Here is a 16,970-nt window from a genome sequence, read left to right as displayed (position 1 = left end):
CTTTCGTTACAGGTACGGTGACATGGTTCCCAAGACGATTGCTGGTAAAATCGTGGGGGGTGTATGCTCTCTTAGCGGTGTGCTAGTGATCGCTTTGCCGGTGCCTGTGATCGTATCCAACTTCAGTCGTATTTACCATCAGAACCAAAGAGCTGATAAAAGGAAAGCGCAGCGGGTAATGTATCAGCCGATTGCATTTTTCTTTAAAAAATATTTAGCCTATAAGTAATGTATCAATCTCCAATTTTTGCCTAACTGAGGACAAGAAGTTACGGAGCGACAGTTTTTTCTCCTTTAGATTCATCATAAGTTTTACATTCAAGAAAATGTACAGAAGAAATTTTTTCTTCATCTTTCTAGTTTTCTTGAATGTAGAACTACCGATAAGTTGAAAACTGTGTGAACAATTTGTCTTTCCGTATATTCTTGCTCTCAGCTAAACATATTAGAAGGCGAGTTTCACCTGTACAATCACATTTGAAATTCTGCTTGTCATTTTCAGAAGTGTTTTAGTAGAGTCATCGAGAAGTCTCAATGTGACTGCTATAAAATGGCTTGTAGAGATAGCTTAGAAAATTTGATTTAATTTTTATATTGCATGTATAAAAGTAATAGTAACCGAACCAAAATTAGATGACTGCTCGATTGGAAAACAAGTTTTTTTCTTATATTTCATAAATATAATTTACAACCACCACCCGAAGTTTCTATGCATTGTCAACAATTTTGGACTGAGTCGGCTAATTTTAATTCAGTTTTCCTTTAAGTAGAGACGAGCATTAGTTTTCTATTTAGTACTGAAAGCTCTCAATTTATCTGAAAATTATTAACAAAATAAGTAGAGTGTGTACAAATATCTCTGTTGGTGATTTCACATAATAAAAACATACGAGTGCAAGAAACCTTTTCCATCACAAACTATGCTTAATAAAATGATATATTTGTAGGGTTTGTGGTAAAAGAGAAAAACCTCATATAGTTTTTTTTTGTGATATCAATACACCTTCACATTATGCCCTTTCTCATCTGCAGTACGTGTAAGCGATATGGGATTTCTCGCCATTTGTGGACTACATCTGTGGGATTAAACTAGCAAATGTGACCATTATTCTTAATATTAATTTATGTAGATCGAATGTACTGTACAAACTCTCTGACAAATCCCAGGGGAAAATGTCCAGAGAGACGAAATCCGGTGATTGTAGTGGCCATGGGATATCTTAATCCACCCCTGTTAAAACATTCTAGCAATATCAAACGAGTTATCTCCAAAGCAGTGGAGCTTTATCTTACTTTAAAATCCCCTCAGATTACAAGTCATTTATGTTAGGTTAATTTCTAGCATATTTAGATGAAAGCCAGTTGTTAATGTATTCTTGTTTCTTTTTTTTAAGGTTCAAATAACATTGTTTTTTATATAAAATAGCGTCAGATAACCAGTTTTGGATTCTCCTTCTCTTGTTCTGTTTGAACTATATTTGTACATTGTGTACACTCACTTTTTCCGGAAGTATATGAAGTAGCCTTATCTGAAAATCACATATACTATATATACACATTATCCTTGCCGAGCAAAACCTTGCAAGCAAAATCAAATTTCGTTTGGTGACGAAAATAGTACGCATACAAATTCAATATCACCTGAATCAGTAGACCAGCGAGTGTAAAATGTTGTTTGTTTGGTTTGCCATATCAATTGTAGGGCACAACAATTATTTCTTGCTTGCTAGTTATCATATCTATTCACTGCAATATAACAGTTTCTTCTATACTAATACGTGATAATAATATTCTTGCTGGTGGTAGATGGACTTTATTTATCTCACAAACTACCATGATCGCTATTAAAAGGCTACCAATGTATTCACTGGAGTCTCAGGATGGCTACAGACTACCTATTAATGTGTCCAGATTCTACGATGCTAATCGACAACACAATTTGCATATGAGTCTTCCAGTTCCAAAACAGCTCTTGTCCATTTACAGAAAATCCCATTAAACCGAGAAAAACTGTAGGATCGATGCGTTGTGTAGAACTGGAAATATTTGAAGATCAAGTTTTTCACATGAACACACTGAAGTATTTCCAGTTCTACAAAACATGCAGATCCTACATTTTTTCTAAGATTTCAGGGATTTTCTGTAAATGGACAAGGGCCGTTTTGGAAATGGACGACTTATATGTCTTTTGCCAATCGATTTCCATAAAATTGCGTGGATCTACATATCGTTCTCAGATGTAGGAAATCAAGTAGATAGTTCTTGATTTTTAATTTAGTTTGACGTTCCACGATTATGCACCGAGGATAAGGGAGACGGTGATGAGATGAATGAAATTAATGGCATTACGAAAGGAGGAATAGAAAATATTAAGAAAACCCACATACACGGTGTTTGTCTACCATTGAAAGATTATTTTTGAGTTAGAGTAGCTCTTGTGAATTCGAAAGCACATAAGTAGGTTTCTTATTCCATACAATTGCATATGGTTCAAATATTTTTCACTAATTGTATTCATTAGATGGATATTTATAGCTCTCCACCGCTTATTTGAATTTTAGTGACGCAGAAACAATTCTAATTATAAAATACAAACTTCTTAAGACCTTCATTCTGTGCATCTAGTTAATTCCTAATAGTAAACAACCACTCAAATAGCTGTCGCTAGCGTGAAGGTAATTTAGCAATTCAATACTTTTGTGCTGATTTATTTGCAACTCATAATTCTTTTTAATTACTACAAAGTAGGACAAGGGTCGTAACGATATTTAAATTTGAACATTAATACTCGTGTAACCGGAAGTCTATAGTGGACAAATTTAAAATAATAATAATAATAATAATAATAATAATAATAATAATAATAATAATAATAATAATAATAATAATAATAATAATAAATTTGTGAAATGTAAACAATTAGAACTTTTAACTAAGCACAATTTAAATGTATAGTTTACATGAAACCGAAGGTTCGACCTTAACAACTAATGAATATAATACCGCTCGAACACAAGAGAATATCATGTCATTACTATCTACTTAGACTGAATCATATAAAGAATCCGTTCACAAGATTTTAAAGTCTCTGAGAGGATTGGTACTCGACCTTATTTACCCGACAATCGTATATAATTATAAATATGGTAGATACTGCTACTGGCTGAGCCTAAATTTTACTTCTTCCACAACCGATATGCATCGGACACTCATACCGTCACTCTCTCATTTCCTGCCGGTTGGTTTCCTACCAGGACTCTGTGCAGCTATTTCCGTATAATACGATTCACAGTAGCATGACCTACACGTAAATTTCCCACTAGACACATTTCTACAATACAAGACGCCGTGAACTTAGCATCGGAAATGGCCACAATGTATCCCTCCTAGAATTCAGTTTCGGCGCCATCAAACTACTCTCAAACACACTGTGTGACTGAGATGCTCTTGCTTGCCTGGTGACAATCTTAAGAGAGATGGGTTGCTCATGCGCGGTACAGTTGTATCTTGAGTTCGGCTCAATATAAATGAATCAACTTCTGTGTTAAGGTGGGTGCACCAAATATGGAATACGTTCTTAATGGGAAATACCTAATTATTTTCTTTGTTATGTGCTGCTACCAGGTGACCTGGTTACCATCTATCCAGATAGTAGTGGTTAGTAATCGGTGGCAAATAAAGACTTATTTCGGTGTAGTTTCTCGTTGTACTTACACTGAAAGAAGTGCGTATTGTAATTGAATTGGTCTTTCCAGTCACGTATATACTGTTCTTTAGGGATATGAATATTAGGTTTGCGTGTTCGTTATTTCACATGCATGTCCGTAAGAAGATTAATATCCAAAATGAGAATTTTCTTAATATGAAAATACAAACATGGAATATTCCAAGACAAGCTCAGGTATGTGCGAACTAAAGAAAGAGCCTTTAAAAGCTGTGAATTGAAGTTTACGATAAATTTATTATTGTATAGTTTTGACAGATACCAAGAAAGTATTATTTACTATGTAGAGTCATGTGATAACGAGATCGCACTACCAACAGAAGTTCAAGTGAATTATGAATATGCGTTTCTCTCCATGTGGAGTAATTTTTTACATTGTGATTTACTGATAACACGAAAATATTCTACTTTTGCGAATATATGTACAAAAATTGATATTCAGAAAGTTAGAAGCATCAGGGATTAAAGAAGAAAACAGAACTTTGCAGCAATTTCGTTATCTATTAGTCACAAGAATCCCGTTTCCTTCAAATTACTGGAAAGACAACCTGAACATTGCACTAAGATGGATTGACGATATATTTGCTTTAAACTTATGACGCTATTGAAAACACTCGCATTTCAGTTCCCTGAAATAAATGTTATTTGAAACCCGTTTAACATAAGTAGCAGAGCATGAGGCCTTAGTGGATAGGGTGCTGAGACATCTTACACTATTTAAGAACTCCACAAAGAACAACTGTAAGAAGAGTATAATGTTTTACCAAGGAGAGTGTCCAAAAATGTCACTATTCAAGATACTTAATATGAGGCGTAAAACTACCTTATGATTACACTGATTAAACGTGAACGAGAAACATCCAAGGTTCTAATGTTGAAACTTTCGAGAGGGTCAATTGGACCAAACTTCTGAAAATACTTAAAGAAATCGAGGTCAACTGAAGAGACCGACGACTGTACATAAACAACGAGTGAAGTTGCGCTTGAATGAAGGAGAAACCAACAGTGTGGAGATTGGATGTCGCATCTAGTATGTAGTATGTCGCCCAATTGTTCAACCTGTGCAGTGAATATTTAATGAAGGAAGCATTAATGGGAAGTGGACATTTAGAGATTTGAGGACAGATCATTAACAAGATCAGGTATGCGGATGATATGGTTATTATAGCTAACTAACTAACTAACTCTATGGCCTATAGAACCCGCAGGTTCAGTGCCGCGTTCACAAAAGCTCTCCAGTGACTTCTATCCTTAGCTAATTGCATCCATTTTCTACTTTGTATTCCTATCTCTGCGAGATCCATCTTAATATTATCCTCCCATCTGCGCCTAGGTCTTCCTAAAGGTCGTTTTCCTATGGGTCTTCCAGTCAAGACTTTGAAAGCGTTTCTACTTTCTTCCATTCTAGCTACATGACCTTCCACCTGAGCCTCCTAGACTTGACGACCCTAACAATGTTGGGTAAACCGTATAAACTATGTAGTTCCTCGTTATGAAGTATCCGCCATTCCCCATTCTCGTTCCTCTTGGACCCGAATATTCTTCTCAGGATCCTGTTCTCAAATACTTTTAGTCTATGTTCTTCCCTCAGAGTAAGTGACCATGTTTCGCAGCCATACAGAACAACAGGCATGATTATCGTTTTATATATGGTTATTATAGCTACAACCGAAAAAGGACTACAGGAGATTAACACAATAGTTGACATTGGGAAAATATATGGAATGGAAATCAACATTGAAAAATCGAAAGTCATGAGAATATCCCGTGGAAACGCGCCCGTACGGATCAGATTACAAAAAAGAACTTGAAGAGGTTGATCATTTCAAGTATCTGGGAAGTATTTTGATGAAAGATGCTTACTGCACCAAAGAGGTCAGGTCAATAATTGTAATAGCCAAAGAAGCATAGAACAAGAAAAAATCATTCTTATCTGGCAAGCTTAATATTGGCCTAAATAAAAAGTTGGTCAAGTACTGCATATGGAGTATTGGACTGCATGGTTCAGAAATTTGGACACTTGGGAATTAGAGCAGAAATATTTAGAGAGCTTTTAGATGTGGGTTGGGGGAAGATAGAGAAGATAAAATGGACAGAGATATTAACAGACAAAGATATTTTAAAACGGGTAGGAGAGATGAAGACAGTTTTAACCAATATCCTCTGTAGAAAAACCAATTGGATTGGACACATCTTGCAAAGAAATTGTCTTCTTCATACCGCTATAGAAGGAAAGATGGAAGGAAAGCGAGGAATAGGAAGAAGAAGAATACAACTGATCGATGATTTGAAAGTAGAAGAAATATTGGGAGTTAAAAGAACAAGCTGAAGATCGTGAAACGTAGAAAAAACATTTCCAGGCTGAAACCTAAATTAAAAAAATATCTTATTATTTCCAGGAATTGCCAACAAACAGAATACTTAATTATATCTATCTATCTATCTTTATCTATCTATCTATCTATCTATCTATCTATATCTATATCTATCTATATATATATATATATATATATATATATATATATATATATATATATATATATAGGGGTTAGACAAAAAAACTGAAACGTTTGCAAAAGTGTGAAAATCATACTTAGTATGGTGTGGGGCCTCCTTTTGCGTCCAAAACTGCTTGGATCCGACGTGGAATGGACGTATACAGCTCCTGAATCGTGGTGTGTGGAATTTTGTACCATTGTTCCTCCAAAACATGCTTGTAATGAGACCGAACACGCCTTTCTAACTCAGACCACAATGGCTCAATGATGTTCATTCCTGGTAATAGTGGGACCCAGGGGAGGAGTGATAGCTCCTGGTCATGGTAATCAAACCATGATTTCACCGTTTATCCAGCGTGCTAAATCATCTTGGTAGATGCCATCACCATCAGAGAACAATATTTGGGCCATGGGTAGAATCTAGTCCCCCAAAATGGCCTTATACGCCTTAGCATTCATCATTCCATGCAGAGCTATGATGGGACCTGCAGAAAACCACGATATCACTGCCCATACTGTAACAGAACTACCCCCATGCTTTACAGTTGGGAACAGACAGTCTGTATCATAGGCCTGCGACGGTGTTCTCCATACGTAAACACGACCGGTTGTTGGAAACAAGGTGAAGGTCGATTCATCGAACCACATTACGTGTTTACACTACTCATGAGTCCACGTCTTGGGGTCCTTGCACCACTGTATATGCCTCTTCGCATTTACTGCTGTGAGCAGGGGTTTGGCGACAGCGGCCCTGCCATGAATTTTTACTTTATGAAGTTCCCGTCGAACTGTTTTCTATGAAACCGGATTCTGTGGGCCGGAATTGAGTTCAGACGTAATTTTCATTGCAGTGTTCTTCTTTTCAGCTGCTACAATCCGTTTTAATGCCCTCCGGTTCTTATCTGACAGGATTGTCTTTCGATCACTGTTGTGTTTTGCAGACGTCGTTTGCCCATGAATTGTGTATGCCCTCGTGACATTGGACACAGTGCCTTTCGATACTCCCACACTGTTCGCCACTGTTGCCACTGAAGCTCCAACCAGACGGGCACCAACGATCATGCCTCTTACGAAGTCTGTCAGGTCACCCATTTTACAGCACCACTTTCACACTACGACACTCACAGGTGAACTGGCTACTGCTGACGGAAGAGGAAGGTGCACATGACAGATTGAAAGCAAAAATAGGATCGGCAGCTGCAGCATGTGTTGTACAGTGAAGGGCCAAACTTACGTGTCCTGTATGAAGTGTTTTTCGATGTTTTGTCTATTTTTGTTCACCCCTATATATATATATATATATATATATATATATATATATATATATATATATATATATATATATGACGAGATAGGTGTTGAAATCTGCATATCATTGTAATTTATTCACATCTTCATTCTCCCACAAACTGCAACCTTTAGATGTCATGTATTCTTTCATGGCTGTATATCGCAAAAATATTAAAATATGCGTCTACGTTTATCTGCTTACTGTAAACCGATTTATCCCTTATTTAAAGGTTACGTAATTCTTGGGAAAATATATAACCAGGCCGAACTATTGAAACAGCAGTTAAGGGATTTAAACTAACTGGAATATATGCACTAAGCTCTTTTGTGTTTGGCTTAAGTGAGGTCTTAAATTCTGATATTCGCACTGCTTGTCAGCTACAGAACGAAACGAAAATGTTACCAATGCTACCCATTGGAACTGTGAATTACCTACCGCAGCTACATGGAAAGGATCGATACACATGCGGTCGAAGGCCAGGCAAAGCTAAACTAGTATGAAGCACTCCAGTAAGAACGATTTAGAAGCTTCCACTACATCATCATAAAGAATGATGTTCTCAGGATTAATTAAAAAAAGTTTACACTTTCGAAGTTAATAATCTAAGCAGTTTCATGAAGGAAATTGCAGGCTGACAAAGGAAACAGTAATCCCAAAGAGTCAGTGAGTACATTCACCTATGACGTTACAAATAATAGTTCAAGTGAGAATACTGATGATAGTAATGAGTGTATTTACTCTGGTAAATTATGGTCATTAATCGCAGAAGAGGAAAACTTATTGCGTTGTATATTTTTCCAAAGTTGGTCTCATAACAAGTGTACCAATTTTCCCTTATTTCTATTTATTTATTTATTTATTTATTTACTTATTTATTTATTTTTTACTTTTGTTGTGATAATGAAGACGGATATCCATAACGCGTAAGCTTATCTTGGAAACACTTTTATATTTAGAGAACTGAGTTTTTATATAATTGTTTCTCAACTTTTTCTATATTTTCCTTGTACAATTATTAATATGTCTCAAGGTTGAAACTAATTGCTTTACAATATTGGAAGATAAAGTGAATAGATCAATTCAAATTAGGTAATTACTTTTATATCACATAATATCTTGTTATTGTATTATTTTAAGTGTTATTATCCTAAGAGTTTTGTTTGAAGCTATTTCTTACTTGCTTCTGCCCGAATCTGATATTTGTATATGACCAGTAACACTTTAACTTATCAACATATTATACCGTTATAGTATTCCATATTAAGATCATTTAGTATTCCTTAAATACTAAATGATTTTAATTGAATTATATATGCCGTCTCCTTTAGCCTAACCGGCATAACAGTGGGACGTAAAACTTAAAGATTTCATTTCATTTGAACTACATATACCTATTGATTATTTGAATATATATACTTACTTATAGAGCGCTTACTTCAGGTGCAAAGAGTTCGAAGACTTCTTGTATCTTGAAATATTTAAGCATCATCTAAGTCATCGGTTGCATTATTAATGTTCACTAAAAATCATTAAATAAGCTAATTAAATTAGTTCCTGCTCTTTTCTTATTGTACAGATATTTCGGACCGCAATGTATGACATTATAACTGAAAGAACTTAAAAATTCCTGCACCATATAAAATTTCTTGTTTCTTCTTGGAACAAACTATAAGTTTTGTACGACCATTAAAGCATACTTTCAAAAATTGGAGTATTGTTTTTTCTTTCTTTTTTGTTATTTACAAATATTCAATAAAAGGATGAAAATGTGAATAGCCTTGGTTATGACCCTAAAGATATGGCTTATATGTGCATAAGGTTACCAAAATTTAAAACAAATAATCTACAAAAAATATCAACATTGTTAAAATTTTGATTTTACATACCGTCATATAAATATAAAATATAAACTTTTAATAAAATATTTTTGTCCTTTACTCTTCCGCTCTTTATTGTTTCGTTACTTGTTTTATTTGTGCTTACTATTGTTGTAGTCTATTCAATTCTTGGCTCCCTTTATCTCCCACTCATTCAGTTTTCATGTGTGTTTTGTCGTACACTCGGCTTGCATTAAAGACTAAAGGGACAAAAGAACATGATTGTGTTATTCAACCCCACTTATACTTTGAGGAAAGAGCTTTTAAGAGAAAAACAACTATATAAATTTTAAAACTAGATTGTATATACATATATGGTACAAACAAACTATATATAATGACAACACATTCGTAAACATTTACTATACAGAAAGCAATATAATTTTCTTCTACATTGCACTTGCGACATTCAATAAGAACGAACAATGCTCCGTGCTTTCCCCATCCAAAACATTAGTGAGACTTTCCCAGGGTTTATTTTCATTAGTGGCCAGTAGCAAGGCTAAGAATGGTCTTAGTGGGCCATGCCCCATTCAAAACACACTGGCCCATCCATTGGTTAACTCTGATAATTAAAAACTGACTGTGCCGCATTGCACTGTGCTTAAATTAATATGATCATGGTATGTTCGTATTTGCATCCAATAGGTTCTATGTGGAATATGTGTATGACACACTCCGTGGACATTTTATTGTCGTGACTATGAGTTTCCTGTCTTTAGTCCCCCCAGAAAGAAGGATAACTCTATTAATTGACTAAACAGATTGTTTGTCACAGTTGTGTTTAACATTGTTTCTCGTATCTAACTGAGGTTGCCATCGTTTCAAGGTAAAATATCGCGACGCTTCATGCTTTTTACCATCTGTCCAAAACGAAATGACACTTCATGCATAACCAGCCTCTATAGCATAATATACTAGCTGAAATGACCGTTCTTCTCACGGGAAGAATAGGTTATGCAAAATATTAGAATTCCTTCCAAACCAGCTTAGGACAGGAATGTCAATGAAAGTATAATTATAAAGACCCATGATTTTGCATTTTTTTGCATAAATTTTGAACTGCACTACTCTCTTAGGATACGTTCGTTACTCAATACATGATAAAAAAAACAATCATGAGCTAACATGAATCATGAACCAATCATGAACTTGAGGCAGGAACTATATTTCAAGATTTATTTCAACAAGTAAGCAGTTTTCCGTGTTGCCATCACAAACAACAGGTGTCTATTCCAATGTGGCGAAAACGTGGGTTCCGCCATCTAAAATCTTCGAGACTCAAATAATTATTCTCAAAAATATTGTAAAATCTGTATAATATATCCTAAAGTTCAAAAAACATGGATTATTAATGTTTATTAGAATCATTGATATAAAATTAACGTATATATTGTTTATACTCTATCGCAATCAACAGGCACAGAAAAGCGCACAATCATAGCAAAAAAAAAAAAAAAAAAAAACTGGTCTTCTAATTGTCAGCAGAAAATTTGCCAAGAGAATAAACCATTGCCTTTGGAACCTCAGATTACGTGGCACCAGATAGATGAAGTCTGTCGCTCAGTTTTCTCAACAAATATTTTCTAGCATTGAAACACATACTAATACCTCAATACACAGAACGTTTTGATTTCGTTTGTATTGAGTAGGTGGAAGTTGACACTTGTTTATCTTCAGTTGATTGATGAAAGTCACTCTTTAACGACGCAGGATATTCCATTTTGCCTTCTTTTGCTGATGTCAAATTCTGTTTCTCACGTCTTCCTGAGAATAGAAAGAAGTAGGATTGAAGTTTACTTATTTCAGATTTAAAATACACATATTTGGAAACTCAAGTAGGTTTGTCTTATAAGATGTTTGTAGTAGATACAGAAAGTAAGAGTTTTTAATAGATTTTATTTTCTTAGTTATATAGCATCCATAACTAAAAGTGATGCTTTTTCCAAGATGAAACTGCATCGCCTGGATTAATGAGATATAAAGTGTTTGCAAGTAAGGAGACTTTACTTGCTTCCATATAACCAACCGCTATAACATAATATTAGTTAATGAAGAAAGATCTATAAAATCTGTCTGCGAACCTTTGACCTTTGTAAAGGTAAGAGCAGAAATATTGTTTCATAAAGCCGGGATACATCTTTTTTTATGCTGTTTTGCAACAAAAGCAGTGCAACATTCTAGTGTACACTAGAAATGTGTAGTATTCTTTCAAAAATACTAGTACTACATATTTACATTTGTACTCTCGTTTTTATATCGTAGAAGTGTTAATTATTAATCGCACACTTGCCTACATAGCAATGTTGAATGATATAATGCAGTTAATGTCGTCTAATAACTTATCTTGGTTGTATTATATGTGCATGCACAAATTAAGATTTTATATTTACTATAAGTTGCATATTGCAGTCTTGCTATTTTTTCCATAGGCCCATACTTCCTTTTCCATACAAATTATCGTAGTAAGAAAAGATATCTTACTAAAGTTTTGTATAGAATTAGTGAAGTTATGATTCCTATCACCTTCATAATATGAATGTCTCCTCGATACACCAGTAATTCCCGAACTTCTGGGTGTATGCTGAGTCTTTTGTGTTCAGCAATAGAAATTCAGGCTGCTAAAATAGTGTACTATTTAGTTCAAGGATGTGATCAGTAATAAATATTCAAGGCATCATCTGAAATTAAATTCATAATGACGTGCTTCAAAATCAAGTATGACATTTGGCCATCCAAGAGGAGGGAGACCTGGAGATTGCATGAATATTTATGCAGTTTTTAAACTCGTCAAATGGTTACCATTTTGATATCGGTGTTCGTGATCCAGGTTCGATTCCTCTGTAAGAATAAACTTTTAGCTTATAAGGATATGCCCTTGGATTGTCGAATTTTAACAAACAATTCCCTCAAGCAATCTCGTAAATACTAACAAATTACTTGAATAAACATACAAAAGATGGGAGTTCTTGACTGCTGTTTTTCTTCTCCTTACTGCCTTAAACTTCAAAAATATTGGATAAGGCAAGGTTAAACAATCTAATCAAAACATTCATTTCTTAGTTTCAAGCGACGATAGGAGGAAAGAAAATATGGTGATCGTGAAAAGAAAATCAAATTGAATAAATATGTACACTTGCCTAAAGGCTACAATCTTCAAGGTATCCAAACCAAATTTTGAACTTAAGTTTTCATAAGAGTCTTTCATAAGATTCTTTCTCTAAGGGAGTTTTCCAAATTCTCTTTCTACCCTCCAAAATAAGGGTAGTTTCCTGTATGAGTGTAGGCTAAGGAAGACAAAAGTTGTTGTATATAATAAATCAAGTAGCAGAATCGCGTGTACAGTACGTCAAGGAATTCGGTTTGTACGGCGTAATATTTCCTTCATTAATATTGAAACTGAAAGTTGTAGTAGATTTTCAACGGTTTTTGTTTTAGTAGAGAGATTAGAGTGGGGATGGAATATACTCTTGGGACTTTATTGATTATAGGAAACCACATTTTGCTATATATTATTGTTTTTACTCTATACGATCAACGTTTAAAACGGAAGTCGTTGAATTCTTACACTGCCGTTAGAATAGAAGGTTGAGAGAGAAGAAGACACGTATTCTTAGAACGGTTAATCGATCCCCCCCAAAAAACTCTTCTCACTACCCCTTATAATTTTTTGCTATATGTAGATCAATATTAAACTGGTAGTGAATTTCTATTACTTTCGATTTTAGTAAAGAGTGAAGGGTGGACATAAGATATATTTGTCAAACACTTAATTGGTTCCAGAAAATCACTTCCCGCTATATATTGTTTTTTTTTTTCTTTATAATGGTCAATGTTGAAACCGGAAATGGTTGAATATTATCTTTATCAACAAACCAAATTCCTAACATTTTATCCTCTACACCGTGGTCAAAGTTCAACTTGATACATCAAGTAGTTATTGAGTTTCTTATCTCATAGACGTACGGACAAAAGTACACACGGACACACGGACAGAGTAAATATATGAAGGAGTTTTGGTAATCCAGACTCCTTAATGAATATTGCATAACGGTCTTTTCCTGGGTTGAATTTGAACCCATGACAAATAGACAGATCTTTTGAACACAGTCCAATGTTTTCGGATCCTTTTTTTATTTTTTTTTTATTACTCAGAATTTACTGGCCATGTCAGATGACATAAGTTTATTTTTAGTTTATCGCGTTATATTAACATTGCAACTTTATGACGCGCATTTACAGGTTAACACTTTCATTCTTGTGCTTCTGTAACAATGCAAATATATTGTTATCGAAGTTTAGTCCCCTGTGAGTTTAGTGTATTTAAAAAAAAAGATTTGTATATGGTAGTAAGAAAAAAATATAATTATGCGTTTTTGGGTTTGGCTAATTAGAATTTAGCACCTCTTTCAGTAATGAGGGTATATGGGACGCTGACCTACATCTTGGCATGGGATCCAAACACTTGAGTTCCCATCGGGTGTCGAACCCAAAATACGTATACAAAATATTAGACAAATAAAACTTTCACCATTCTAATTTAAGATAAATATTAATATTGGGTGGAATTCCTACAATATTGCTTCAAATAAATGCTCTTTCACTTAGATGAAATTTTTGTACAACACAAACATAATGAAAAAGAGACGCAAAATTTAAGAAAAATTAAATAATATTTGTATTTTGACGCCTCACGGTTATGCCCTTTAGGCTAAAGGAGACGAAAGGAGCAACAGTTGTTTATAATTGTCATTGAATGAAACTGTCACAATGTTCTCCATACATTTGTATTCCTTTATGTGTTACTACAGAAGGACAAAAAAGTGTAACAACCTTATCATGAAACATTCATATATGTTCGTCAGCGAGGTACCGCAAAAAGAAAAAAACTGATAATTGCTTTTAGGGTACAGAATCTTCACAATTTAAACAATTCTCCGAATAACGCTATATGACACATTTTGGAATTTACTGAGTTACCAGTAGAATCATGCTCTACAGAAGATGACTGACATTCACTGAAAGGCTCATATTCATATTGCCAAAGATATGGTACTACAATAAGTTCGAAGTCTGCGCGAAGTATTGCAGTATAGGCAAGCATTCTACACATTTCTTCGTTTTTCTCGGTTTCACTGAAATGCACCATATGTTGTTCGGGGAATGCTTCAATTCCATCGCTAGATGCCAATCAAATAATGTTTTGGGTGTTAGCCCGAATAAATTTTCTACATAACCGTGAACCGAGACTCTAGCTTCGTCTGTTTGCAATAATAAGGTATCCAGTTTTACTCGAGTTTAAGATTGAAGGTGTAAATTGAAATCTGCACCAAATGTGTTTCCAGCAAGTATAGAACTATAGCCTACCGTACAAAAGTAAAAATATCCTGAAAAAATTACTTAAAGTGTATATCTTTAATGAAGCCATAGAGAGTTTTCTTCTACTCCACTTAGGTCTACTCTACTAGAGGAATTAGGAGATGAGTCAGACTGGTGACACTAAACTCTTAAACTCAAGAAAAGTATTATAAAATAATAAGCATGGAAGTTGAACGCGAACATTTTATTTTGAGAGATTCAATTGCAAAGATTCTTGGATCGATGTGTTTGACCCACTTATTGTCAACTGTCAGCAATCTAGAAACACTCTTTGTTGAACGTGAGAGAAATACAACACATACAATCACCTGTTGCTGGTTAACGTGCTTTCAACTATCCCTGAGCGGCTCATTTACTCAGTTTATATCACATTATGTCATTCTTCTGTTAGTGGTACCGAGCTGAACGCTAAACACTGTCACATATGCTTCATATCTTATTTGATGAGTTTATTTTTTCGTCTCCTCGGCTATCGGTTTTCTTGTTTCAATGACATTTTCTGTAATTCGAAAAAGAAACTTTTGCAATCGCTAGTTTATTTACCTGCATTCTTCATTTAAATTGGCATTATTAGAAAAAAAAATAGTGTTTGAAAAGGTATTCATACACCTACTAATGCTTAGAAAGAATCATTATATAAGCGTAGAAAGTATTTGAATCAAATTCACTGCCCTGATACACCGAAACACATAAAAGAGTAACTTGAATAAAATGAAAATGAAATGAAATCTTTAAGTTTTACGTCCCACGATTATGCCGGTTAGGCTAAAGGAGACGGTGATGATAAGTGATGAATGAAATGGTGGAATGAAGAAAGTGGAAGGAAACGGGAGAACTACGAGAAAACCCACGCACACGGTGTTTGTCCACCACAAAGTTCACTTGGCGGGGGCTGGGATCGAACCCGGGACCCTAAGCACCAGAGGTGAACGCTCTACCACTGAACCACCGCGGCCCCAACCTGAGTAAAGGACAGAAATGGTTTATAGAGCGTAAAAGCAGGAAGTTCTGAAAATCCATGCACAAAAAATGTATTAATGCAGTACTAGAGATTTTCCCGGAAATCATTCAGTTTATTATCTCAAACAAGGAGGAGGAATAGGTTACGCCATGTTTGTTCATTCTACAAATCTATGCAGTGCAGTACAGTTTGAGCTTATGAGTGCCACAAAATGGGCAACTACACTAGAAGAATGCTCGTTCTTTGCATGTGTAGAATAAAATTTACGGAAAATATTTCAAATGTATATACAGACCATTTCTGGTTATTAAGATACTTGTTGGTACAACTTTGATTTTGCTGGAGTTAGGTAAACAGTTACACAACCGTTCTCCACGTCCCATTTTGGTAGCGGGACGCTGGTTTCACCCTGTTCAAAAATGGTGAAACACATTTTCAATTATCTTTAATGAGAAGTTTATGAGCCGAATTTCATCTCCTTAACTTCAGGAGCTCGTGACGTACTATACTTTTGGCCTCAGATTATCAATTGAGCTATCTTCAGAAACATATTTAAAATGACTTACTTAAAAGCAACAATACTTCAGAGACGTTTTCTGCAATGCATTAAAGTTAATTTCGCTTTTCTTTAAAACAAATGGTAGCTTTAGCGTGAAAGCGTCCACGCATTTTTTTTTTTATTTTTCATTTTAAAAATCAGTATTTTAGGGGCAGTGCATTTTCAGATGAATTCACCCCGTCTTCATCAAGTTTAGCATAATGGTAAAACTTGACTTGCTTAGTACTCATGATAAATATTTTTATGTAGATCTTTTGTTCCTGAATTATGGGCCATCAAAATTGAGGTCTGGACTTAAGAGTAAAATTTTCGCAAAACATTCTTCACTTGCTATCATGGAACCAATCTGTTTATCTTTGAGTCACTCGAAAATAAATTATGATGCATATGATTAGCTATCCTAATGCAGTGTGAACTTATAATTGTTTAAAAAATGTTTTTAAAAATCAGTGATAGATGAAACTTTTCCCCATTAAGGAAACTTACTAAATGTTTATTTTGTATAATTATTGAAAACTTCACAATATAAGTATACATCTTTTCTTTAGGATAATTTTGCACATTTTCATTTATATTATTATTAATGATTGTGGTGTGTGTAATTGTTAACATTTTTGAAAAATAAATGTGTGATTTTACATTCATTTCATACACCTGCGTAAATAATTTCATGATTTAGTA

At 34.6% G+C, this 16,970-nt stretch overlaps 1 protein-coding gene across 4 annotated transcripts in view; it reads left to right on the top strand.

Moving 5' to 3' along the window:
- The window catches only part of Shal (Potassium voltage-gated channel protein Shal), a 404,769-nt gene that overhangs the window by 219,231 nt on the left and 168,568 nt on the right, over window positions 1-16,970 (top strand). For all 4 annotated transcript variants that reach the window (XM_081761845.1, XM_081761844.1, XM_081761846.1 and 1 more), the window contains exon 2: window positions 13-175. In XM_081761845.1, coding sequence (XP_081617971.1) covers window positions 13-175 — 163 coding nt within the window. The remainder of the gene's footprint in view (window positions 1-12; window positions 176-16,970) is intronic.

This window comes from Thermobia domestica, chromosome 6, assembly GCF_964235325.1.
Source record: "Thermobia domestica chromosome 6, izTheDome1.hap1.1, whole genome shotgun sequence".
NCBI classification, from domain to species: Eukaryota; Metazoa; Arthropoda; class Insecta; order Zygentoma; family Lepismatidae; genus Thermobia; species Thermobia domestica.
The sequence above is the reverse complement of the archived record's forward strand: the minus strand, read 5'-3'. Positions and strand labels throughout refer to the sequence as shown.